Source organism: Melopsittacus undulatus, chromosome 4 (assembly GCF_012275295.1).
Source record: "Melopsittacus undulatus isolate bMelUnd1 chromosome 4, bMelUnd1.mat.Z, whole genome shotgun sequence".
In the NCBI taxonomy this organism is placed as follows: Eukaryota; Metazoa; Chordata; class Aves; order Psittaciformes; family Psittaculidae; genus Melopsittacus; species Melopsittacus undulatus.
The window spans coordinates 91,996,728-92,021,457 of record NC_047530.1 but is presented as its reverse complement, the minus strand read 5'-3'; the positions used below and the strand labels follow the sequence as shown (position 1 = coordinate 92,021,457).

Below are 24,730 nucleotides of genomic sequence, written 5' to 3'. Positions count from 1 at the left end.
CCTTCTCGCACGCTCTGCCTCCCAGCGTCCTAACGACCACAACAAGCAACAGCAGCGCGCCCGGCCCGGCGGACACCCGCCCCCGGCGGCTCTCGGAGCACCGCCCCTCCAGGGAGCTGATTGGGAGAGCCGCGTGAGAACGGACATCGCATTGGCCCGTGGGAGGCTGCCCGGGGGGGATGTCATGAAGGAGAGGTAGGCGCGGGGGCTGCCGGGGAGCGAGTGGTGGCGGTGCGGGCGTTGGGGGCGGCTCCTGTGTCCTCTCCCCTTACCCCACAGCTCCTCTTGCCCCCCGAGCCCCTCCGGCTGCATGGGACCCCCCGGAGCTTCATAGCTCCTTTGAGGCGCGGCGGGAGGCGCTGCACGGGGGGAGAGAAGCTGTCTGTTCCCGAGCGGGCCCAGCGGCGGCAGGTGAGATGAGACCCCTCCCTCTCTCCTCCCATCGCGGACCGGCTCTGCGGCCCCGGGCCCCCGGGAGTGCTGCTGCCTCGGGGTCCCTGCGACCTGAGGAGAGGGGCAGTGCGCTAGCCCCTCCAGCGTCCCCGCCGGTGGAAAGCTCGTCCCTGGAGGGAAGGTGGGTGGATTCCTTTGGGGTGGGCTGGGGCACGGCTGGTCCTTGCGATGAGGTGCGCTGACTACCCGAGGTGTGAAGCAGCCCTGAGGCTCGGCGGCGGCGACTGCGGAGGGTGGGAGAGAGGGTGGGCAGCTGCTCTCGCTCCTTTGTTTGCGGGCGCTCGGCTGTGCTGGCCTGAGTCCGGCCTGCCTCCCGGTGCAGGGCTGTTGTGGGCCGGGGGCAGCATGGAGCGGCCGAGGGGGAAGAGCTGCTGTCAGTTGTGTTGCCCTCCCCGAGCCCGGGCGAGTCCCTGTATTTATGTCTTCCTGCAGTTTTTTCCCTAGGTCTGATCCTGCTGAGGGCTCAGCTCTTGTTGGCTTTGGGCGTTAGTGTAGGTCGTTCGTGAAAACAAAGTAAAAATAAGAAAGGTAGGAGGTAGGATCTGGAATGCTGACTGAAACTAGAGTCCTAAACCTACAATATACTAATACCGTTTGTGGTGGTCTGTTGTACAACCTACATAGTAATTAACTGCTTCTTAATAGCTGTTCCATTGTTCATCAACAATAAATTGAAATGCTCTTCAACAGCCACATGCCGATGTTGTTAGCGCTATGCATGTTTGCTTTATAGGTGAAAAATCCTAGAAATGAACAGCGATGCACCACACCTGTCCTCAAAGCTGACTTGGCTGGAAGTGGAATGTAGTTTTCTGACAGATCTCCTTACAAGGAAGTTGTAAATCCTTTGTAATGGCCAACAAGAAAGAGCCTCCTTTTTTCAACGAAGATAATATGGGACCGTTTCACTACAAGCTTCCTTTTTATGAAACTATGGAGCTCTTCATTGAAACACTCACAGGAACATGCTTTGAACTGCGAGTTTCCCCCTTTGAAACGGTTATTTCTGTGAAAGCTAAAATTCAAAGACTGGAAGGTATTGTTCTCATTTCAGTATAAACTTTATCCCTTTAGAGAGTCTTATTTTAGAAATTGTAATTGCTATTCAAATTGGATTAATGACTTGTTCAGTATTATGTATGTAAACTAGGCACTTGGTTTACGACTTGGGTTTAATTGGAATTGAGGTTTTTTTCTGCTCTCTTTCTGTTCCTTTTCCTGTCAGTTCACAGCTTGGACTTCACTGGACTTGGTATTTTTGCCCTCCTTTTGTTGTTGTGTTGTGTTTTGTTTTGTTTTTTTAATAAGGTAAATCTTTAGAAGTCTATGTTAAATCACTAATTGTTATATGGGATATAGCATTTTTGGTGTTGGAAGTATTTTCTGGTATAACTTGTTAACTAGCAAGGTTATAAACTGGAGTGTTGCAGTATGTCTATATTGCAGCTGTTGAGCATACTTCAAACATAGGTGCTCTGGTTGTTGCTTCTTAGCCAGTTTATGGTTTGTTTATGATACTGCAGTCACAAGTGGAGCTGTAGTGCAGGCAGATGCAAAGGTGGCTTGAAGTTAGAATTTTTGTTAGGTAAATCTTTCTCTGGTAAAAGTCTGTCTGAACAATGATTTTTCTTAACATGATGAACTTGGCACATCTTGAAAAGTGAAAACCTCCTTTAAGTTATGAGTCCAGTCCTGGTGCTAATGTGAGGAGAAAAGATGTAGCTTAGTCCTTTCTCATCTCTTTCCCTCTACAATGAGGATGATCCTGCATGAAAGAACGCAATTTAAAACACATGCATTTAAATACTTCAGCTACTTTGAAGCACTATATCCTTTTACTCACTTTGGAGGAGTTAAAGAACGATGTAGCTACACAAGCTGAGGGTACCAGAGTTGCTGATTTTTAAGAAAAAGGATCCTCTCTTTCTCCAGTATACCTGAACGCTTTTTTCGTTCTTCTGTCTGTGTGGAGCCCACCCTCTGGGAGATGTAATGCGATGCTTTAGACTTGAATCTAAGGTACTGTCTTCCTCTTATGGAAATCTGTGCTAATGGATGGAAAAAAAATGTAGCTGACAAGTCTTAAAACACAGAAGCATTCAACAATAGGGATGACTTTTGCTAGTAAGGTCACATAGTAAAAGCTCCACCATGCAGATAACTAGAGTTTACATCGTTGTAGCTCCATTAGTGCAGCTATGTAGATATGCTTTTGTTTCCTGTGGACAGGGCCATAATTAATCACAAGTCTGAGAACATGTTGAGATGCTCCTGGAGGCTAGAGGTGAAACAAGAAAAGGAAAGGTGTTTTCTTCATGACTGAATATAGGCCTAAGAGAGATGCAAGCAGATATGTGATAGAATGCTAACTAAGAGTGAATTAAAAGGGAGCTTAGGCAATAGAGTATAGGAGAAGGAAGGCTATCTGGACAGTGTAGATGAAGTGAGTGTTAAAGGATGCATGAAAAGACAGTAGGAGATGTGAGGAAGAGGAATTTTAATTTCTTATGCTCTGAAATAGGAGGTTGCCAATAGACATCCTGAATTATCCCTATAGCTTATTATTGTAGGCTGGGTGTGCCTAGCTTACAAAAGTGTCATAATTTCTCACTAGTTTCTTATAAGAAGAACAGCTCAGTAATGAAATTACAATATTACTTATTGAGAATTTTGTTCGCATGTTGTAGTTGATAGGATGATAAGGTAGTAGCTTAGGTGCCTGCTCTATGACCTTTATTAGTAAGTAAATTTTATTAAAACATGGAAGGTAAGACTTCACTGGTGTTTACCATTGAATTGTTAGAAGTCAGTTGAAATTCCTTGGTACTCCGGAAGTTTAAAATATCTGCAGTGTCTTGATTAATATGATTCATTTGAGGCAGAGTGAGGACAGATTGATTGGCTATGTGTGGAAGGGACAGATACAAAGTGACAAATTAATTTTATATTGCATTTGGGGTTGATAATAATAACCACTTTTAATTGATGGAGTTCCTGTTACAGTGCATAAGTGCAAGTAATGAATCACCCAGCTGGAGCAAAAATCCTAAAGTAATTTTACTGTTGTGATTTAGTATGGGAAGTAAGAAGCTTACATCTGTTCCTGTTTCTGCTGCTGTTTTTAACTTTTTGTTATTGTATAGTGTCAACTTTCATGGGGTGTGAACAAAGAAGTTCATTTAAGCTGCACTTCTGGCTGAAGAATGCTTCCTGTGCTGCTGGGAAACTATATAGGGTATCTAGTATATGTATTGTATCTGTGGATTCATTTGAGTGTAAGGATAATGGTATGTAAGAATATAATAGGACAATCTTGGGGAAAATTAAGACTTGGTATCTCCAAGAATGAAATCTAGAATTGTCTCAGAAGTTAATAAATCTTTTCATATGTCACCAATGCATTTAGTTGTAAAAGTCTAATAATAAAACTAAATCAAGAAAACTGATCTTTGTCAACAACCTGAAAATCAATAGCTGTAGACTGCACTGTAATAAGAAAGGATAATATGGATGGCATGTTAGGAATTTTGTATACTTGTCATTCTCGGTGCCTGTTTAATGATCTGATATGGGAAGGGCTTGTTTAGACAGCTGTAGTAGACATTGGAGATTTGGTATCTACAGCTTTCTGTTTCCAGTTGGTTTTAAGTCAGTAAAGAATATGGGTAAAAATTTATTAATGGGTTCTAAAGCATCTGAAATTTCAATGCTACTCTTAACTTTGCTTGTAAATAGAAGTTAAAGCAGATCTGATGTGTATTTGTATCTGATCCAGGCATTTATCCTCAAATATGTTCCATGCAAAGTAAATACTTGGTATCCAAAAATTTAGATTTGTTTTAATGTTGACTTTGGAGCCACTTAGGGTGAATTGTTCCTTGTCTCAGATTCACTGAAGAGCTTTTTAAAATGGTACACTGAGAAGAAATAGCTTCCTTTGTCTCTACTGGTGGCATAAAAGCTAGAATACACACAGCTAGCAGCACAGTATAGTGTGGGCAGCAGTGTTACCTGCTTCATTGGTTTCATTTGATTATTTGTATTTGAAAGCAGGATCATGTTTTGGATGGACATGGATGACCAGGACATGGATAAGGTGGTGCCTGAGTTTCAAGGTGACATGAAAGACTGAGCTTTAACACGTGAACAGTACTTAAAAATAGCAGGACTTACATGAAAGAGGAAATAGCTTTTTGCCTTTTTTTTGCTGGAAGATATCTTCTTGCTGCCTCTATTGCAAAAGTCTTTGTAGCTGCTGGGCAAAGTTTAGTATTCCTTATTTGGAAACACCAATTATTATATTGAATTTTATAGGAAGAACATTCAGATAGTGTATTCCTGGGGTGGCTAATTCTTTCGTCAGTTACAGAACCATAGAAAATACCTGTAAATGTGTGTGTTCGGTAAGATAGGATCGAGTCTTAAGGGAAGAGGTGGGGGTTGGGATTTGGTGATAGTGTTATTATTTTGTGAGAATTAATTTGCATTCTATAGCTGGAGAGTTAAGGCCTTCATTTACGTAGCTAGTTTTAAAATAAGAAACAACTTGGTCATGATTTGTTCAATGATTGCTTGCAACTGAATTTTGTGATCTGCATATATGGAAACATCTACCTTTTTAGATTAAAACTTAGATGTTCTCTTGTTCTTGTATTATTGTAAAGGGGGAAAACAGAGCTAGCTTTTAAAGTACATCTTAATTTGGAATGGTTGTGTTCAGCAGGGGACAACAGATGCAACAGCTTTTTTGTTGTATGTGTGTGTACTCTTAATTCATCATGACAGTTGATACTTTGGTTTTTTTCCTGTCATTACTTTGCTGCCTATGTACAGCAGCTTCACCTGAAGCAAAGTGGATGAATATCAAGCAGATTTTTTCTGGATGTTGGAATTTCTTTCTAAACTCTGTGAATTCAGAGTATGCATTATATTTATTACTACTAATGTTAGAAAAATAGTTATGTTTCTGTCAGGACTGGAGTAAGTGTATTGCATAAGGGTAACAAGTTTTCAAAAAATCTTGCTTTTCTTCTGTCTGCTACTTTTCCTGTGTCTCCTGTTTGCTTAGTTACTTGCCTGTTTACTGTGCTGACAAAGACTAGAAGAAGTTCATGAAGCTTCTTAAAGCTTATGTCTTGTCTGAGCTGGGAAAACATTCCTGCAAACGCAAGCTTGTGCACAGGTCAGATGGTTAGAGCAGCATCTGGAAGGTGTAAATAAGGTCACATTTACTGGGAAGTTGGGCCTGTATTCAGTTGATGGTGACTTGCTGTTAGTCTCCTCTGTCAATGCCTAGAATAAAGAATAGATCAGCACTGATCACCATGTACACTAATGTAGCTTACTATTGTGCAAATGAAAGATGGGAGGTTTAAGAGTTGTGAAAACAGTCCTGCTGGTGTAAGTTGTGAACCTTTGCACCTCTAGTTTGTGGGGGGAAAATAAGACTTGTCAGACCAGCCTCTCTGCAAGCAAGAACAAATAAGGAACTTTCCCGCAATTTGGACATTGGATCAAAGATAAGTAAAATGTTTGAACTTTGGCTTCTAAATGTTTGTGGTGTTTTTAAACACAGTAACCTTCTGTACACAACATAAAGTTCAAGTTTGTTCTGAAATCTACAGGTTTTGTCATTTGTTTCTGGGTCTGACTCAACTACATCAGTTTCTCTGGTGAACCTGCTTAGCATGCCAGAAAGAAGAGTAAAGGAGTGAAGCTTAAGAATATATGAGATAGGCTGATTCAGAAACAGGACAGAGTACTTACTTCTTTCCTCCCCCCATTTCAGTAGGTCAGATTGTCAGTGCATCTGCAGCCACTTCAGGAGACAGACTTGCATGAAGAGTGGTTTAAGGTAGCTCAAAGAATGACCATCAAAGGTATTAACAAAGAATAGTTTTATAGTGCGTTAATAAAAGCACAACTTAACAGAATTTTATGGCAAGGTTCACTCTTACTTATTACATGGATGAAACACACAAAGGAAAATCTAACTAAAGATGAATATACTACAGAGACTTAAGACGCAAAAGGGTAAGGGAGAACCTCCTGTTGAGTCACAAGCTTCAGAATAGACCCCCTTGCTCCCAAAGGAGCCTAAGTGTGGATGAGTCTAGTTTTAGTCTCGGACAGTGTTACGTATCTAAAGGGTTACAAGTATACCAATTCACCACAGAGGGATTTTTACACAGCTTTCACCTACTGCAGTTTGCAGTTTTTAAGCTGGATCTTATAAAGTAAGTTAATAGTATTTACTACGCTTGCTATAGCAATCTATAAAAACATCTATAAAGCATATATAATCTATATAAAACCTACACATACATGAAGACATATAAAGGCATAACTTCTAAAAATGCCCCTCAAGTTGACTAAAATATTCCTAATGTCTCAGCATTTCTCAAGGGATGAGGAGACTTCAGCTCAGGTCCTGTCTTTTGGTGATGGTCCTCCAATTATCACAAACTTTAGAGTGCGGAAACTCTGAGGGGCAATGAATCCAGAGGGAGATGCTGTTTGCAGCCTGCTGTGGTCTGGGAGTGCTCAAAGGGTCTCACTAGAGACCACTGTTTTTAGGATTACAAGATGATTTGCTTTAGTCATTAATAAATTTCCATCCTGACCACAGTCTGAGTTGGTAATTACTAGAAATTTCTCAAACCCCCAGGAACAATGTTATTGGTCTATTCAGGAGTGTTCCAAGGCTGTCAGGGGATGACTGACTTTATCTCCACACTCCTTTCCTGCCTTAGCTGGGGAACAGAAGTCCCTAATGAGATCAGTGCTTTCCCCCCTAGCCATGCAAGAGTTCCTGGTATGGTCAAGGGACACATCACTGTCCAACTCATTACAGAAAGGCCAAGGCCTTATGGGAATTCCTGAGATACTGGAGGAGCCCAGGGGATGGGAGCAGACAGGAGAAGGGCAGGCGAATGCACCACAGAAGCCTGCAGATTCTTCTGTAGCATCACCTGTCTAGGCCAAGAGCATTTGAGCACTGAGATGAAGCTTATTACCCTGCTTACCTCTCTTCTTGGGACTGATCTAGATCAAACTGGTGATACAGTCATGTGTTGCTTAGGGAGAGTGGGTGAGGTCTTGCAGTTCTTATATTTTTGCCAGTTTTTCATGCTGATCCCATGCACAAATCTTTTCTCAAGAAAGCCTTACTATGATCCAGAAAAGGAACAGCTGATCGTATTTTCCTGCACCTGAACCTATAAAGCACATGGAATTTCCTCTGTGTATGTAGAATTCTTAGAAAGTAGCATAAAAGGGAATTAGTAATAAAGACTTCACTGTTTTTCATTAAAGCAGAGTAGTCTTTTCATCTGTTCATTTAATCAAAAATACATTGTCATTGTTAAAATGAACAAAACCATGTTTCACTGCAGTACAGCCAGTTGCAAGCCAGTCTTTTTAACAAATGCTCTCTTGGTTTATCAGAGTAATTGGAAATTGCTCCTTGGAGGCTGCTGAAACCATAACAAATGCAGACAGTAATGACTGTTTGTAATCAGAAGACTGTAAAACAACACAGAAAACAACTTCACTGTAGACTTGCTGGCTGTTGCCAGCTTGTTCTTGTTTTGCTTACACTGCAGACTTGAATCATAACCAAAAACCAGTTACTAAATAGCTGGCAGTGTAGTAGTAGTACTTATATTAGTCTACTATATGAATATTTTCCCTCTCATTAATGTCTTGTGGACTTCAGAGGATACAAGATTCACATTAAATGCTGTCCAACTGAGGTAAAGTGTTGGTTGTTCATAAAAGAGAAGATGACGTGAGCTGTGGTGAGAAAAGGAAAGTGTCATCTTCTCTAAAACTTTTAACAACAATGACAGTTCCTCCAAAGTGCACTCCTTCTGCAGAAGGATGCTCACATAGCATGACTCCTACACTTGCCTGTTGAATCTGTTCGGACTTTCCCCTTTTCTTCCTTGCTAGTGATGGGTGTTGGTAGCTTTGTGCCTTTCCTCCAGCTGAGAAAAGGCTACTTAACTGACCTATTGCCACAGCTTGCTAAGTGCTCTTGCGAGCTTTGGCAAGCTGAGATACATTTGGAAACCACCTGGAAGAGTCTGATCTTTGTATTATCTTGCCAGATGTATTTTGGGAAGTCCTACTCTATAGCATTGCTACTTGTATATCCTTTTGAATACCTGAACATGCAGTGAATAAAAGTACAAGATAAGGTTATTTTAATGTAACCTTTTGGAAAATATATTTATAGCTTTTGCTTCTTAGGCTGACAGTAGTGCTTAGACCCTTTTGAAAAAGTAGTTCTGGCCTCTCTAGACTTTGATTTGAATTGCAATTTGTCAGGAATGCACAGTGAGATCTTAATTACCTGGGCTTCACTGGACAAATTGAACAATAGCACTTCTTTTTGATGCTGAAGGGAAGAATTTTTTTTTTCTGTGTGTGATCTGAGATATCTCATCTTTTCCTATTCTCACCCAAATTTGGAAAGTGGTAAATTTGGAAAGTGGTAATTCTAGTAAAAATGTGTGAAGACCTCAGGTTGTAATGGCTTATGCTTATTTATGTGTATTATATATGTATCTAGATTAGTTGACTATGAAGAAACAAAGTTAATTGTTGTGTAGAATATGGATTTTAATAAGGAAATATTCATAATGCTTGCTTCCCTTTAACAAAAAATAGTTAGCCAGAACTTGAGTTGAAAATTAATAATACTGTATATGAGTAATAAAATGTTCTGATGGCCTGAAAGGACACCCACAACAAAATAAAAGTGCTTGTAGTACAAAGTTAGACTACCTGCTATGGTACTATGTTGTACATGTGAACCTTCTGGTTCCAAACGAAGCAATGATAAAAAAAACATTTAGAGTTGTCACCGCTGTAATAGAGCTGCCTTAATGCAACCTTGTCTTGACTGTAATATAGAATATCAGTCTGTGATTAAATTATTCAGCAGTTCTATAGTTAGAAGTTTTATCTTGTCAGTAGACATAAAGCTCTGAGGTACAGACAACAGGAAAAAACTCTCACCCAAAGACTGTAAAAGAGGAAGTATTCAATAAGCCTGAAGCAGTTGCATACTTTTACAGACCCCTTGTTGAGCCAAAGGATTGAACTCTGTCTGAACACAAGCCTGCTGATGATCTTAACTCTGACTTTCAAAGAACAACAGCTGTTGTTCGTAATAGCTGTTTGGGAGGTTGGATATCATGACTAAAGGCTGCTCAAGCACCTGTCCTTCTCCTGCTTCCTCTTGTCTTTCCCCTGTAATTCACTTTCTCACTTCTCTTTCATTACCTCATGTTCTTCATTCTTCAAAAAGCAGAACTCCCATTAAGCTTGAATTTTAATAATCTTTTGTTTGTTTTGTTTAGGTATTCCAGTCTCTCAGCAGCACTTAATTTGGAATAATACAGAACTGAGGGATGACTATTGTTTGAATGATTATAAGTAAGTATAGAATAAATGACAATGTTTCTAAATAATTATTAGCATAAGTAATCATGATGCTACAAAAATTTATTCATTATTTTCAGCATTTCGGAAGGCTGCACTCTGAAATTAGTTCTGGCTATGCGAGGTGGACCTATTAACACTAGAAGAGGTAAGTGCTAATCGAGTTCAAAATAGTTTCATGCAACATCCTGTAACCAGAAACAACTTTTTTTAGCTAAGCATTCTAGATGAGCAGATTTTAGTTCCAAATCAGTTGGAAAGTACTTAACAAGAATGGAGAGAGGGTTTTTGGTTTGATTTTTTTTTTTTTTGGGACAGGGGGGTTGCATCTTTTTTTCTTTAACATATGGAGTACATCATCCTTTTCATTTTGTTTGCCCTTATAGAATCATTAAGTTTTAAAATCAGTAATTCTTTACCTGCAGAAAAAATATACTGTAATATAATTATGCATATTGTTTTAAAAATCTGATTATTAAGAATCAGGCATTGGTTTAGTCCAGTGATAAACCTGTGTATCATCTATACAGGAATGAAAATGGAGAAATCCCCTTGTTAATTTTCACATGGGAAAAAAAAACCTCAGCGTATCTTCTAGATTGGGAATTCCCATTGTAAACTGAGCTGAGCTCTCAAAGGTGATCAAAACAATAATAATGATAACAATAATGTGATTTTACTCTGAGTTTTATTGTTTTGTTTTTTTTTTCTTCTCTTCATAGTTCCTGTGGAAGACCCTATCAGGGAAATGGCTGAATACATGGATCCCACTAGAGATGAAATTTGGGAGAAAGGGTCATCCAACAAACAAGTTACCTTCTTAGTATATCGAGAAGGAGATCAGTTGAATTTCTTCCGTGTGGTAGACCGGGGAGATGGCACTCTAACACCATTATCTGAGTCTTTGGGGTAAAGTTGGTTTTAATCTCTATATATTTTTTTCAGAAGGAGGGTGCTGTATAAACTTTAGCTTTATTTGTTGACTTTATCAAAAAAGCATCTGAAATACTGTAAGAAATGTGCCCTAAAATGCTGTAACTGGTAAGCCTAGCAACACAGTAGTACCTTGTGGTCAGCGGCCATGCTGACAGTGATCTATCACCATGTGTGTCAATAGAGTGAGATAAAGCTGACCTTGTGCTTATGGCAATTCTCAGCATTCCAGCCCTTTCTTAAAGTGAACGTTTCACAGGAGAGTTGATTTAGCAATAAATGTATTTCTCTTCCATCTTAAGGCATTTGTTTAGTTTATAAACATTCTTCTGTTCACAACATAAACTTTTTCATATGGATGTGACTTCACCAAATGATTAGTCAGAAAGATAGTAGCTTGGCAGTGAAAAATCCTGAGAGGGTTTGTCTGAAGTTTTGGAGAAACTGGGGGTGTGTTGGTAGGTTTTTTGTTTTGCTGGTGTTTACTTTGTTAATGTTCTGAAATAATATTATTATATAAAAAAGCAATAAGAGGAGGAAATACACAAATATTTTAGATTTGTGATCATCTTTTAAGCCTTGCACTCATTTTCAGTAAATAGCCACTTACTATGCTGTGTGTATATTCGAAATAGCTGAAAGCCACCATCATCAGCAAGAACTGAGAACCTTGCTGCTGCATTGGGCTAAATAAACTACTGAAAAGAGGAGCAGACAGGTGTAATTCCTGTACTCACTCTTAAGGTTCTTTCCAACCCTAACTATTTTATGATTCTATTACCAAATTGTTCCCTTTTACCTTTAACTGAAAATGAACATCCAAAGAGCTAGAACTGTGGGTGCTATACTGTGAATTGATGCAAGGGATTCTCAGAAGGTTTTTGAACTTTGATTTTTGGGGGTTTTTTTTTGTTTTTTTTTGTTTGTTTGTTTTTGGTTTTTTTAGTTTTTTTTGTCCAGTATAATGGACACTCTGGTGTCTGCCTATGTGTTCAAATTCTTGTGTGTGAGAGATGGTTTTGTTTTTCCTATGTCCCCAGCACCCATTTAAAACTAGCATGGACAATTGTTTGAAACTCATAGTAGTTTTCCATTAGATAATCCTAGTGTAGAAATTAAATATTAATTTACTACTTACTTGAGATTGGCTAACGGTAGCAAACCAGAGGAATTAACAACATTCTTTTGGCTCTTATAAGGCATCTTGGTAAGCTTTTCAAAGCACAAGAGCATGTAAAAAAGTCAGATACATTATACTTAAGAAATGTGCTGTCACTGGTTAAATTATCCAGTTAAGTTAGAAGCCAACTGAGTTGAAAACATTCAGCTTCAGTTGTTCAAGTGCTTTCTATGGGTGTTTGTTTATTAGCTTTTCTACTAAAGTAGACACTGATTGGGTGGGGGAGAAATTCTGTTTTTTTAATTTTTATGGTTGGGCAGACTTTGTGGGAAATGGAAACAGTAACAAAGAGGAGAAAATGGAAGCAAAGCAGACCTTTTTTTCATTTTCTCTTTATAGAGGAAGGCTGTGAATCACTCTGAATAGTAGCACTTTACACACTGACAGTAAAATATGTTTATATGTGTGCATATACTGGTGACTGAGAGTTTTGAGACGCTTACTTACCAGCTTTTCTCATATTGCTTATGTGTGGAGCAGAACTTAATGGCTGCAATTTAGAAATGAGACACTGGTTTGGGGTTTTATTTTATAGTTCTCCAGATAATTTCATTTCCTCTGTGGTTAAGGGTTCAGAATTTACAAGGTGTAAATACAATGATTATTGTCTCTGGATTAAAAGAAAACTGTTGGAAGCTGTGGTAGGGGACTGGCAAGCACTGATGTCAAAAGGTTTCAGCAAGCTACTGATCATTTTTGAGGCATACATTTACAAGCAAGATCTCAGGAATGTTGACACTTATGGATAAAGTAGATTTGAAGTATACTCATTGGAAAATGGGCTAAAAGTATGATCAAGAGCAAAGCTTCATGTCCATCTTCTATAATTCTAGAATCAAAGCAAAAAAATCCTTCTGTTACTCTTCGGGGCTTTTTTTTATTGTATGTGTTTTAGAGGGGGGTTGCTATTTAGCCAGGAAATGCAAGAAAAAGGATAACAATTCTTTTTGCATTAAAACAAAACAAAGAAGGAAAAACCCACTCCAAAAAAAACAACCAATGAAGCAAAAAAACAGCCAAACATGTGCGATGCATCACTTTTCTCTCTATCCTTACCTTGAATAAAAACAGGTTCTGAGAACTGTTTTCAGTTGGTGACTTAAGTCTTTGCAGAATTAAAATTCTGAAATGATTCTTTAGTGTTGAGTCTTTTACCAAGCTTGCTGTCCATATATGGAGCTTTTCAGTTTTTGATAAGAAATTACTGGACTATTTTGCTAACTCCTGCTTTGAATTTGCTGCCATCTTGCTCTTAAGTATCTGTCTCCTGAAGTTGTGCTGCCTTTAGAATTTTGCAACATGAATCAGGTAAGATGCCAGCTCTGATTAGTGGAGAAAAAAAAAAACAAAGTTGGATAGCTTTGGGTTTTTTTGGTGGTGTTTTGGGGTTTTGGGGGTGGGTTTTTTGTTTTTTTTTTTTTGTTTGCTTGTTTTGGTTTGTTTTGTTTGGTTTTTTTTTTCTCTCCCCCAAATATGAGACTTTGGAAACCTAAACTGATCCTTTTTTTTTTTTTATTTGATTTTATTTTGAAAAGCAGAAGTAGAATATCACATCCACATGGGTGACCCCTCCATTTCCACTTATGGTGAGAACACCCCTCAGGATGGATAGAAATTTGGACTATGCTTCCATGCCAGTGTCTGGTTAATTGGAAAACTGATGAGCTTGTTGTCTGAGTCACAGAGTTAACAGCTTTGGCCTTCAGGAGACATTTGTGGAACTGGATATCCCTTCTGTGGGGAAAAATATATAGTGAGTGTGAACCAACTGTATATGGTATAACAACTTCTCAGAAGCGTGGCTATGCTCTGATTTCAGCGTCATCACTTTGTGTGAGCATCTTATAAGAAATGCCTATATGCTAAACTAAATCGATTTGAAATGTCTTTGCAAACAGCTTTACATAATGCTTTGTCAACAGATCAACTGCAGGTATGACTCTAGTTGCAAGAATACTACTTCATTGAAAACATGATTATGTGATTAGAGGATGAACCCAATCTTTCTTTTATTTTCAGCGGTGGTTCAATTTATAACTTATATGCGGATGATGAAGATGAGACAGAGGCATCACCTTCTGGCCAACAGATTATTGAGAATTCAATTACTATGAATAAAATGAAACTGCTGAAGGCAAAGATGGAGAACATGAATCTGAGTAAAAAGGTGAAGTTGTGATTTAAATTTTTTACTGTAAAATGGCTTGCACTTTCCTGGTGCTGGCTTTTCTAAAAAGCGGATCAGATATTTTGCTGTCTTGGGAAGTGAAGGATCAAGGGTAGATGATTCTTTACCTGTTGCTTAAGTAAATGCTGTTGTATAAATGTTCTGCTGTGCACATTGGTCTTACTTGGATCTACCTGTCCTCATTCAAGCAATTCACAACAATTCACTACTGGTCCTGGTTTATATGTGTTGGATGGGTTTTTCTGTGGGTATATGGGATTTTTGGGGTGGTCTTTTTCTGTGTGTGTTTTTGTTTTGTTTGTTTTTTGGTTGTTTGGCTGTTTTGGTTTGGGTTTGTTCGATTTTGTTTTTGTTTTTTTCTTATTTGCTTTTTTTCTTCCAATACTTTAATGTTGTTTTGCAGTAGTTCTCTGGTAAAAATCAGGGTTTCTCTTAAATGAAGCTTCATTAAAAATACTGTAAATGAAAGGCCTACAAAGTTAAACAGGAGAATAAGATTACCTAGAAGATAAAGCATTACATTGGTGTTCATGTCTGTCTACGTTAACTAGATCTAAAATGAAGAGGATTTCTTTCATTGTTCTCATTTCATTTGAGACCCTAAGCTCTGCTGGGTAACTTTGGTGTTATGTCTTCCCTTTCTATTCTGTTGGTGTGTGGTCGCCTATATGTGATTTTTTTTTTAATCAGAAGAAGACTTTTCTGATTGTAATATTTTGTTTTTTGTTACTCAGATGTTGGGGTGTGGTTTTGATGACTAGCAACAGATAACAGAGTACAAGGAATGATTTAGTCTTTTTTGGCATTACAGTGTCTGAATTCCTGGCACTATGATCTTTAAATGCAACCATAATTCAGATACTAATTGTTGTATGTGGTTTTTGTTTTATTTACTTAATAGCCTAAGAAAACTGTCAAGGTGAAATCTCGTCCTCCGATGGCTCCTCGACCGTCTAGTGGCTCAGTGGCTGCTGCTCGTCACCGTTTTTTAAGAGTGCTCCCCCATATTGGACAGTCCTGCCTACCTCCTCCTGGGAATTCATATCACTCAGAGTCTTCCCAAAATGCACTTTCAGCATTGGCTACTTTGGCCACTGCTGGTAGAACGATGCCATCCACAGCTAATGACTTTCTTAAGGAAGATGACACCTGGCAGAGCAACTCCTGGTCACAGTCAATTAGTAGCATCAGGTTACCACCAAAAATATCTCGTGTTGAACTAGAAAATGCAAAGCTACCTAGTAATAGTATTTTGACTCCTGTTTCATCTCCACCTGAAAATTCAGAAAAAACATCTGAAAATGTGACCTCAGCAAGTGAGGAGGATGCTGTTTTGTTTCCAAATCTCACAAATGTAGATCTATATGGAACAGAAGAAAAACTTATACCTGAAACAGATGCTTTTGCTTTGTTAACAGAAGAAAGCACCACTGAGCAGTGTAGTGAGATATATGACATAGGAAAGGTGAACCAAGAACTTGAACTGCCTGATGGAGATGAAGAATCTAAGGTTGTAGAGCAGCATAGAAAACCTATTAGCAAAGTGCTGAGCACTACAGCAATGGGGTCTGGTCTTCTCCGTACTCGTGAATTAAGTCCTCAAAAAAATCTGCTTTTGTCACCTCTTCGGTATTCAGCACAAATGGCACGTCACAGTTCTCTGAAACCGCAAGCACAACCCAAATGCTTTGAGGCTGGTAACTTGAGATCTACAGCCTCCCCAAACATGCTTCGATCATTTGAAGTCCACAGTTTAGCAGACTCCTCTTTTTCTAGGACTGCTAGATTTTGTAGCATGAAAGTAGAGTCACTTGGCAAAAGACCTGATGTAATTCCTAAAGCAGAGTCTAGGGACCTCACAGATGTGGCCAACAAGGCATCCAGAGAACCTATGAGTTCTGTAAGTAACCTAGGATTTCTGGCTTCGCTGGCCCGAAGCACAAACAGGGAAAGTATACAGAGTTCCTGTGGGACAGGCAGGTTTTGGACTTCTGGTATTTCATTACCTGCAAACCTGCAGCATTGTCAGGAAGAAAGCTTTAGGAAAACTACTCCTCCAAATGAAGCTGCTGAATATATTCTAGTGAGTACTTAAGCTTCCAAAGAATTTGAAGTTTTCTGTCTTTTCTGGTACTGGTGTTATGAAAACTACTTTCAGAGCATGTGTCTGTGTCTTTTCAGGGAAGGCAGATGGGAAGGGGGAGGTGTACTTAAATCTCTGATAGATCTTAAACTGTTTTCTGAATTCCTGCTGGTATTTTAAATGCCTGTTTAGCTGAAGAGGTCCTAGAAGTAATTTTTCATAAATACTGAAGTGGTTGTTCAGTTCACAACTAAAATCATTAGTTTCCATAACGATAGAGTTATGAGTGTCTGTGTTTGAAGTGCCATCTGACATCTCCTGCTGCTCACTAATTGTCATTTATGCCAAAGTTCGCACTGTGACTGGCACTGTACGTGCCTACCTTCAGATCTCTAATGTACTTTCTTGTTTTGGTGTGTTGTGAAGTATGGTAAGACTATTAAATAGACATTTTAAGTAAGGCTTTATACTGCAGAATTCTAATTTTGTGTACAGAAGTAATTTTGGACTCTTTTTAGGTATGTCGATTGATGAAACATTGATTTCAGATAAGCTGATACCAGACTACCTACTTCCCATTTAATTTCCATCTGCTAGTAATTCCCTTGTGGAAATTTTTTTCTTTTTAGTCTGCGCATGGGCTTGGAATGAATGGAAGTATTGCAGCTGTAGGGAGAAGAGTAGGTAAGTAGTGTGACTTAAATAATAATTGAAGATGACTCTTTAATCTTTTCTGATGTATCACATGTATAGAGGACAAGAATAGTTTATCTTTGTAAGGCATATGTCTTTCCAAGTCTTCACTATATTGTACTTCTATATCATGGTATAACTCCTAGTATTCTAAGGGACTCTTTAACATACAGATGTCATCCAGATCATAGGTAGACATAACTGTGACTCTTACCTAGCTTTTTTTTTAATACTTAATGAATCCTGCATGTCATCTGTAGACATAAATATGATTTCTGCTCTGAAGTTTCCAAAAGGTCAGTGCTGTGAATACTTCTGAGTGTACTAAAGTCAGAGGCAAATTTATCACTGGTGTTGTCTTAAGAGTTATCATTCTTTCTACCCTAGTCTTGGTAACTGTGGATTGCTTAATGCCTGATTTGTGCAGAAAATTGATAAGTTGTGCCTAAATATTAATTTCAAGATCTGATATAGAGAACGAGCTAGAAGATAGATCTTCAAATAGTAGGTGCAACAGGCAAAATTATGTAATTGTAATGACTTGGAAGCAGAAGTTGCTAAAATAGTGCATTGTGCCTTCATTTCACAACTAGGGCTGCAGCTTTGAATTGGCAGTCAATTAATTAACAGGTCTGTCCTTACCTACTGCATGGTAACAGAGATGGTGCTCTTGTGAGACCTCACTTGGAGTACTGCGTACAGTTCTGTACACAGTATATATATGTACACACACATATATATATGTATGTCCTCAACATATAAAGGACATGGAACTGTTGGAACAAGTCCAGAGGAGGTCATGAGGATGATCAGGGGACTGGAGCACCTCCCGTATGAAGACAGGCTGATAAAGTTGGGGCTGTTCAGCCTGGAGAAGAGAAGGCTGTGTGGAGACCTCATAGCAGCCTTCCAGTATCTGAAGGGGGCCTATAGGGATGCTGGGGAGGGACTATTCATTAGGGACTGTGGTGACAGGACAAGGGGTAACGGGTTAAAACTTAAACAGTGGAGGTTTAGATTGGATATAAGGAGGAAGTTCTTTACTGTGAGGGTGATGAGGCACTGGAATGGGTTGGCCAAGGAAGTTGTGAATGCTCCATCCCTGGTGGTGTTTAAAGCAGGGTTGGGTAGAGTCTTGGGTGATAGGGTTTAGTGTGAGGTGTCCCTGCCCATGGGCAGGGGGGCTGGAACTTGATGATCCTGAGGTCCTTTCCAACCCTAACTGTTCTGTGATTCCAGTAACTGTGTCTGCATGATGGGGCAGCCTCTTATCACCTGTGTCATCTTGAATATGACTCTGAAGATACTCTTCTGATGTATCTTACATCAGAAAAAAAGTGTATTTTCGAAAAGGTTCCAGACATGAAAAAGCTAAAGTTGGTGTCATCATATCATATAGGCTCTTGAGAGAGAAGTGGTCAGTAATATGTTGTATAACTGGCCAAAGGACAGATACAGTTTACATGTAATTGCTGCAGGGATCATAAATGTGAAGATGGGTATATTTGTTTTTCTGTTCAAGTATGGTCCATGGCAGGGGGCTGTCTTCAAGTTCTGTCTTTCTCACAAACTGGGCTAACTGATGCTTCTGAAATAGTATGCTTTTAAGACAGTGAAATTGATAGTATGGGCAAACATTGCCTGGAAGTTCCTATACTAGATAGCTACGAGATAGTACTGGCTGATAGTGATGACTGCAGTGTGTAGTGACTGCCTGGCAGTACTATTGAATATAGCCTGCTGTGTCTCAGCTGAGAATTGACTGTGTTGAGATTGAAGGTATGTTGGACAAAAAAAAAATGTCTGAACTCATAAAGGCCAGTTTTTGTGAGCATCCTGACAATATAGTGGTACAGTCACTGAAAGAATGTTTGAGAGGATGCATTGCTCACCTTCACTGTCCTAGCATATGATAAATATGCATAAGGAATTTGTGGACAGAGTTTACTTCTACCAAGGGGAGGAAAATGCCTTTCCTTTACATGCTCTTCAGTTGCTAAAGTAACAGCTAAGAATTACAGGTCAGAAAGTCAAAGTAAATTGTTAAGTACAGAAATCTTACACACCTGCAAAATGCTTTATGCAATCATATAATTAAATTGAGGCTTTTCTTGCAATTATGGAATATCAGGAAGATTTTTCAAATGTCGCAATATTTATTTGGCATACTTGAGTTATTAGCTATTGAATATGCTAGGTACTTCAATGCTCAGTTGTACAGTGCTTTCCGAATCACATCATGTTTTTTCATTTTACATTTGGGGAGACCATTAGAAGATGTATTTCTTGATTTCTTGGAACTCGCGTGAACTTTTAACAGGTGTTAAGAGTGTATTCAATTCCTACATTGTGTTTACCTCATCCAAAGATGTTCAAAGGCTTGAGATGTCTTTTCTGTTTTAGCTTCTGTATTTTTTCCTCTCTGTTTAGGCTTTGGGATCCCCACCTGAGGTTCCTAAGTAAAGCAAAATTAATCTGGATTCCAAAAGATTTAACTAGTTTGTGATCAGGAATAAGTAAAAATATAATGTCTTTGCTGTGTTTCTACCTCTGAAAGCAGGTGAAGCAACCCATCTTCCACCTGTGAATGGCTCAATTCAAGCAAAAAAGAAAATTACAAAACATTGCTTTCTTTGTGGCAAGAAAACTGGATTGGCAACCACCTATGAGTGCAGGTAGGCTGAGAGTATAATCAGCTCTTGTTTAAAATTAATAGCTGAATTAACCAAAAGTTTTCCTGCGCTGCATGGTTTTCCTTAAGTATAGCAAATCGAAAGTCAACCTTGCAGAAAGCTACGATTCTTGGTTCAGCAAAACTTTAGGAATTAAAATTCAGGTATGTTGTACCTGTTCTGCTGCTGAGGTATATGTTCCTCCAGGAAAATCAAGGAATGGAAATTATTAAGGTTCAAGGTATTGGAAATAAAGAACATGATTACAAAAAAAGAGCAATGACATTTTGTACTGGTGTGGAGAGAACTTGCTACAGTTTTCTACAATTTCTCAACCATTTTATAATTGTTAACAACAATTTGAGGAATATGGACTTTGTTACAATTTTGCAGAAAAACTCCCTCAGATTTGGCCCTATTACAACACATCTGCACAATTTCTGAATTTATATGAATTTATATTAGACAGCTTTTTAATTTTGCATGTGTTGTTTCTTGTGAGACTTCAGTCACCTTTGAGCATCTAGAACACCTCAAAAGCAGAATGCTAGAGTGCTGGTCCCCCAAATCATGATTTGCAGATAATACAGTGAGACCTGGCACTTGGGGGTGATGACTGGAAATTTAAATAAAAAAACAAACAAACAAAAAACCCAACAACAACAAACAAACAAACAAAAAACCCAAACCCTGAACACTTTCTCTTTGATCTTGGTTCTTAAAGTATTATTTCCCACAAGATATTCTTTTTCAGTATCAATTCCAATAATCTAGTCAAGGTTGAGAACTGCTGCACTGTGGGGGTGGCATTTGAAGCTGATCTTGGTTCATGCCAATCAAAAGCAAAATGAGCAAGATTTCTGCCAGTGGGGAATTGTGTTGGAGAGGTTCAGGGTGAGGAACTGCCTCCTTACTGACTCTTCAGTCTTTGATTTTGAAACAGGTTTGGACACTGCACATTTTCCTGCTGAGCACATAGCTGCAAGCTCTTCTAGAAGTCACTAAGCAGCTTGCTTTAAGGTTAAAAATGAAGCCCAGAACAGGGGGTAAATTGCACATCTCCAAGAATAGCATTTGTTCTAGTTTCAAAAGATGCAACCATACAACCTTTTATTAGAATGGAACATAAACCAAATAGAGAATACAGTTGTATGAGAGAACTGGTGATTACAGGATCAAGAACCAAGGAGAAGGAAACTTAATACCAGGCACACAAAGCCTCAGTAACAGTTTTAGAGATTATTAAGAATCCAGATAGATAGAGATCATAGTTTAATACTGAGACTGAAAGTTGCATAAGTAATGAAGACAGGCTGAGAGGGTTGGGGTTGTTGAGCCTGGAGAAGAGAAGGCTCTGGGGATACCTTATATCAATCTTCCAGTAGGTAGAGGAGGCCTGCAAGAAAGCTAGTGAGGGGCTTTTTACAAGGGCATTTAGTGATAGAACAAGGGGAATAGCTTTAAAAGAGGGAAGATATAGACGAAATATTCCAAATAAATTCTTTACTGGTGGGCTGGTGAGACACTGGAACAGGTCGCCCAGGGAAGCTGTGGGTGCCCCATTCCTGGAATTGTTCAAGACCACATTGGACAAGGCTTTGAGCAATCTTGTCTAGTGGAAGGTGTCCCTGCATCTGGCAGTGGGGTTAGAACTAGATAATCTTGATGGTCCCTTCTATCCCAAACCTTGTATGATTCTAATGCCTAATCCATTTCAAGAGAACTCTGATTGTGAATGATGTAATTGCTTTCCTGTCAAGAAACAACTTTATCAAATAATCGGGCAATGGGACACTAATACTAGTCTCCACTTGAAGCACTTGTCAAGATCAGTTACAACATCCAGAGTATGCTCTTCTCTTGTTAGAAGTCTTAGCTGGTGAGCTGTCAAGGTTGAGGAAAAAGTCATAATCTTAATTCATTGAAATTTCAACTGAGATTGGGAAGATGCACCTTTATCCAATCATACAGGAAGTCGTGCTCCCCGTAGTTATTCTGTCTGATGTTTTTACAGCTAAATGTGTATTTATTAATCTCAAATAACTAATTTGAGTTTATGCCAGACAGAAGTTGTGTTGAACTAAACATCATGTTTTGGTGGTCTGAATGATGTGGTGTTTTTTAACTGAAATGCATTCTGTGGATTTCCCCTGATGCCATTATTTTAGTTCCATGGTTTTGTCCTCTGAATTCTACCAACCAATGTTGTGTGAGGTCTTTAGAAAAGGCATAAATCAAAGCCAATCATTCTGAATTTGTAAGATTGTCCAATCCTTGGTAGCTAATTCAAGGAATACTGATCTTGCTTAACTTCCCAGTTGAAGAGACTGTTGGGTCAAAGTTGCAAAGGTGACAAAAATGTCATTTTGATTACCCCACCAGCTAATGTTAACAGTCAAGGATGATTAGAATCCAGGCAGCTTTGTCAAACAAACAAGACATGATTAAGCCAAAGGGCTTCTAGCATATCAGGGAGTTAAAAGCTTCTGAAAGCTTCTGACTTCTAATATTCTTGGTTCTTCAGATGTGGAAACAACTTCTGTGCAACACACCGCTATGCAGAGACTCACACCTGCACCTACGACTATAAGAGTGCAGGGCGAAGGTATTTGCAGGAGACCAATCCCGTCGTTAGTGCACCAAAGCTTCCCAAAATATAACATGGTTGTGCTGCATGTGGCCATTCTGCCATTGAAGAATTGTATTACACTGAGAAGCACTTGCTTAAACTGCATAATTTTACCATGCTCCATATTGAAAGATTTGCCAAGTAGCAAAAGCACATGAGGATGCATCCTATTGAAGAATAATGTGAACACTACTGCAGTTAAAACTTTTCTTCCTTATTGAATGAAAAGTTAAAGATTAGTTTTTAAAAACTTACACTATGTTACTGCACGTCTTGTGTTGTGTTTTATATTTGGAAAAGCTATTTCACTAGACAAGTCTTTAAAAGATGCACTTTACTAACTTTATTTACTGTATAACCAGACTTGAGGGGGTGTTGTAATGAGGGTGTCATGTAATGTCTTCTGTACTCTTGCGTTTTTTGTCCATTGCGTGGTATTTTCTAAGTTATTTCACTAGAAAGATCCTCCCTCCCCTTTCTTGAAATGGCCTATTTTGAGATTTTTAAGGGGGTAGTGTGTTCTGCCCCTCTGTTTCATTCAGATTGGTATTCATACACTGTGTCTTCATTTTGAAAATTGCATATCATGTTAATCACATTTCTTGAAATAATACTGTTTATATGACAAGTTTGTTTTTAAATAGAAAATTCCCCCTTTGTTGCCATTAAATATAAGGAACAATTTATTTTAACTTCTTTTGTAATCCTAGATTTTTTTAAAGACTTCACAACTTGGTTTGTTAAGATGTTGAATGCTGTTACTGGAAGAAATTCTAATAAATATTAAATTTTATTCTGGTTTTTGCTCTTACGAATATGCAAAATAACTTTTCCTATCTTACAGTATGCTCCTAAATTAAAAGTTGGGCTCTGTTATGGGGGCAGGGTGGATTTTATGGTTTTCTTTTTTAGAAGCACTGGCTCATACCTGTTCTTACTGAAATTAATGGAAAAATTCCCACTGACTTCATTAGGAATAACGTGACCAACAGTGTGTGCTTTAGACCTGAAGTCTTACGGATGTACTAGGAAAGGCAAAAATGGATGTTCAACAAATGGCATATATTAACCTACAGCCTTTCTCCTGTAGAGGCAATTCAGTAATTTTGTGAGACCCCCACTAGTGAGTGACAGCTACTGCAGAAAGTGATGTTGCAGGCATATACCTACTGAAAGCTTTTCCTCTTTCATTCCCTTAAAGTGTCTGAAATATTTTTGTAATCTTATGTTACTTGAGATGTTCTAGTATAAACAGATTAACAAAAACCCACAACAAACCACCAAAACGAAATATCCCTCCTTATCGCATCTAGATAGTTGAATGTCGTGGTCCAGAGTCCTCAGCTATTTAATTGATTGTGGTATTAAAATGATCTGTGCTACATTCCAGTTGAACAGTAGCAACTCAAGAGCATGGCAATCAAAAGTTCAGCCAAAAAAAAAATCAAGGGGATTGTTAGAAGGTAGAGAACTAACTTGAAGAATTCTCATCCTTGGAGGGAAGTACATTTCATGCAGTCCATGTGGGGCTTAAACCACCTGGAATTTTCAGAGTGTGATGACCTCAGGGAAAAAAATTCAAAATCATTATTTTGGGCAGTGATAAGGAAAGAAGATACAAACACTGTGTGTGTGACCTCTAGGTTTATTCTTGCTGGGCAGAGCTGTTCCTAGCAAGAGAAACATGTTGTTATGAGCTAGGTACTGTGAAAGTGCCTGTAGGTTTTATTTCATCTCTAGCAAGGGACAGTATTTGATGCTGAAGGAGTAAGGAACAGGGCAAACGTACTCATGTTTTCCCAACAATTTATCTGTGGCTCCGCAGCTCTCTAAAAACAGAGGTATTGACCTTTTTGTAGTTGCAGTATCTAGTTGGTGAGAATTACTGTTAAAATAATATCGTCTCTCTTCACTTAATTTGACTTTGCATAATTGTCAGCTGTTGTGGTTTAAGCCCAGCCAGCACCTCAGCCATGCAGCTGCTCACTCAATCCTCCCCTACCCTTTCCTCCCCATGCTCCTGGAGCTATTAAGAGTCTGGCTTAGATCTATTTTATATTCCTAGCCTATCTTATTTCCTAATTAGTGAAAAGTGGATTCCTTTACTTACCAGGTAGCCTTTTCGAGCAGAGTATTTCAGGAAGCTGGTCTTTGTCCACCCCCATTGCTTTGTTCACGGTAGGTTGGATGCTTGACTTACTTTTCCTCGTAGGGAAAATCCTCTACTCCCTTTATTGGAATTTACAGCCACAGATTAAGGAACAGGTCCTCTAGCTCTTCAGATCTCCTGAGATCTTACATGATTTTTCCTGATGGATCCTTCCATCTGATAAGTTTCACTAAGACGGTTGTGTGATGAAAGAACAAGTTGTACTTCAGAGCCTTTCCAATCTTCCAAGAAGGATGTGTCAGATTTTCGGTGTATTTCTCACTCAAAAGATGAAACCAC

The 24,730-nt window shown here is 38.9% G+C and overlaps 1 protein-coding gene across 5 annotated transcripts; it reads left to right on the top strand.

Moving 5' to 3' along the window:
• The first annotated feature begins 37 nt into the window (after positions 1-37).
• ZFAND4 (zinc finger AN1-type containing 4) lies at positions 38-23,092 on the top strand. 5 transcript variants are annotated; one of them, XM_031053174.2, is made up of 10 exons: positions 38-195; positions 1,187-1,489; positions 9,822-9,897; positions 9,984-10,051; positions 10,626-10,812; positions 14,039-14,183; positions 15,106-16,287; positions 16,917-16,971; positions 19,538-19,655; positions 22,177-23,092. In XM_031053174.2, exons 2-10 carry the CDS (start codon positions 1,306-1,308, stop codon positions 22,310-22,312), a joined length of 2,151 nt encoding a protein of 716 aa, XP_030909034.2. In that variant the 5' UTR covers positions 38-195; positions 1,187-1,305; the 3' UTR covers positions 22,313-23,092. The 5 variants fall into 5 exon arrangements, with proteins under 5 accessions (XP_030909034.2, XP_012985712.2, XP_012985711.2 ...); XM_013130258.3 differs by having other exon boundaries at positions 14,036-14,183; positions 19,541-19,655; XM_013130257.3 differs by having other exon boundaries at positions 14,036-14,183.
• The last annotated feature ends 1,638 nt before the right edge of the window (positions 23,093-24,730 follow it).

Bases quoted from the DNA above. Each gene is read 5' to 3' on its own strand.
- ZFAND4 (XM_013130257.3), top strand. From the start codon at position 1,306: ATGGCCAACAAGAAAGAGCCTCCTTTTTTCAACGAAGATAATATGGGA. The intron at 9,898-9,983 runs GTAAGTATAGAA...CATTATTTTCAG, and splicing joins TATTGTTTGAATGATTATAA to CATTTCGGAAGGCTGCACTC. The intron at 16,288-16,916 runs GTGAGTACTTAA...TTTTCTTTTTAG, and splicing joins AAGCTGCTGAATATATTCTA to TCTGCGCATGGGCTTGGAAT.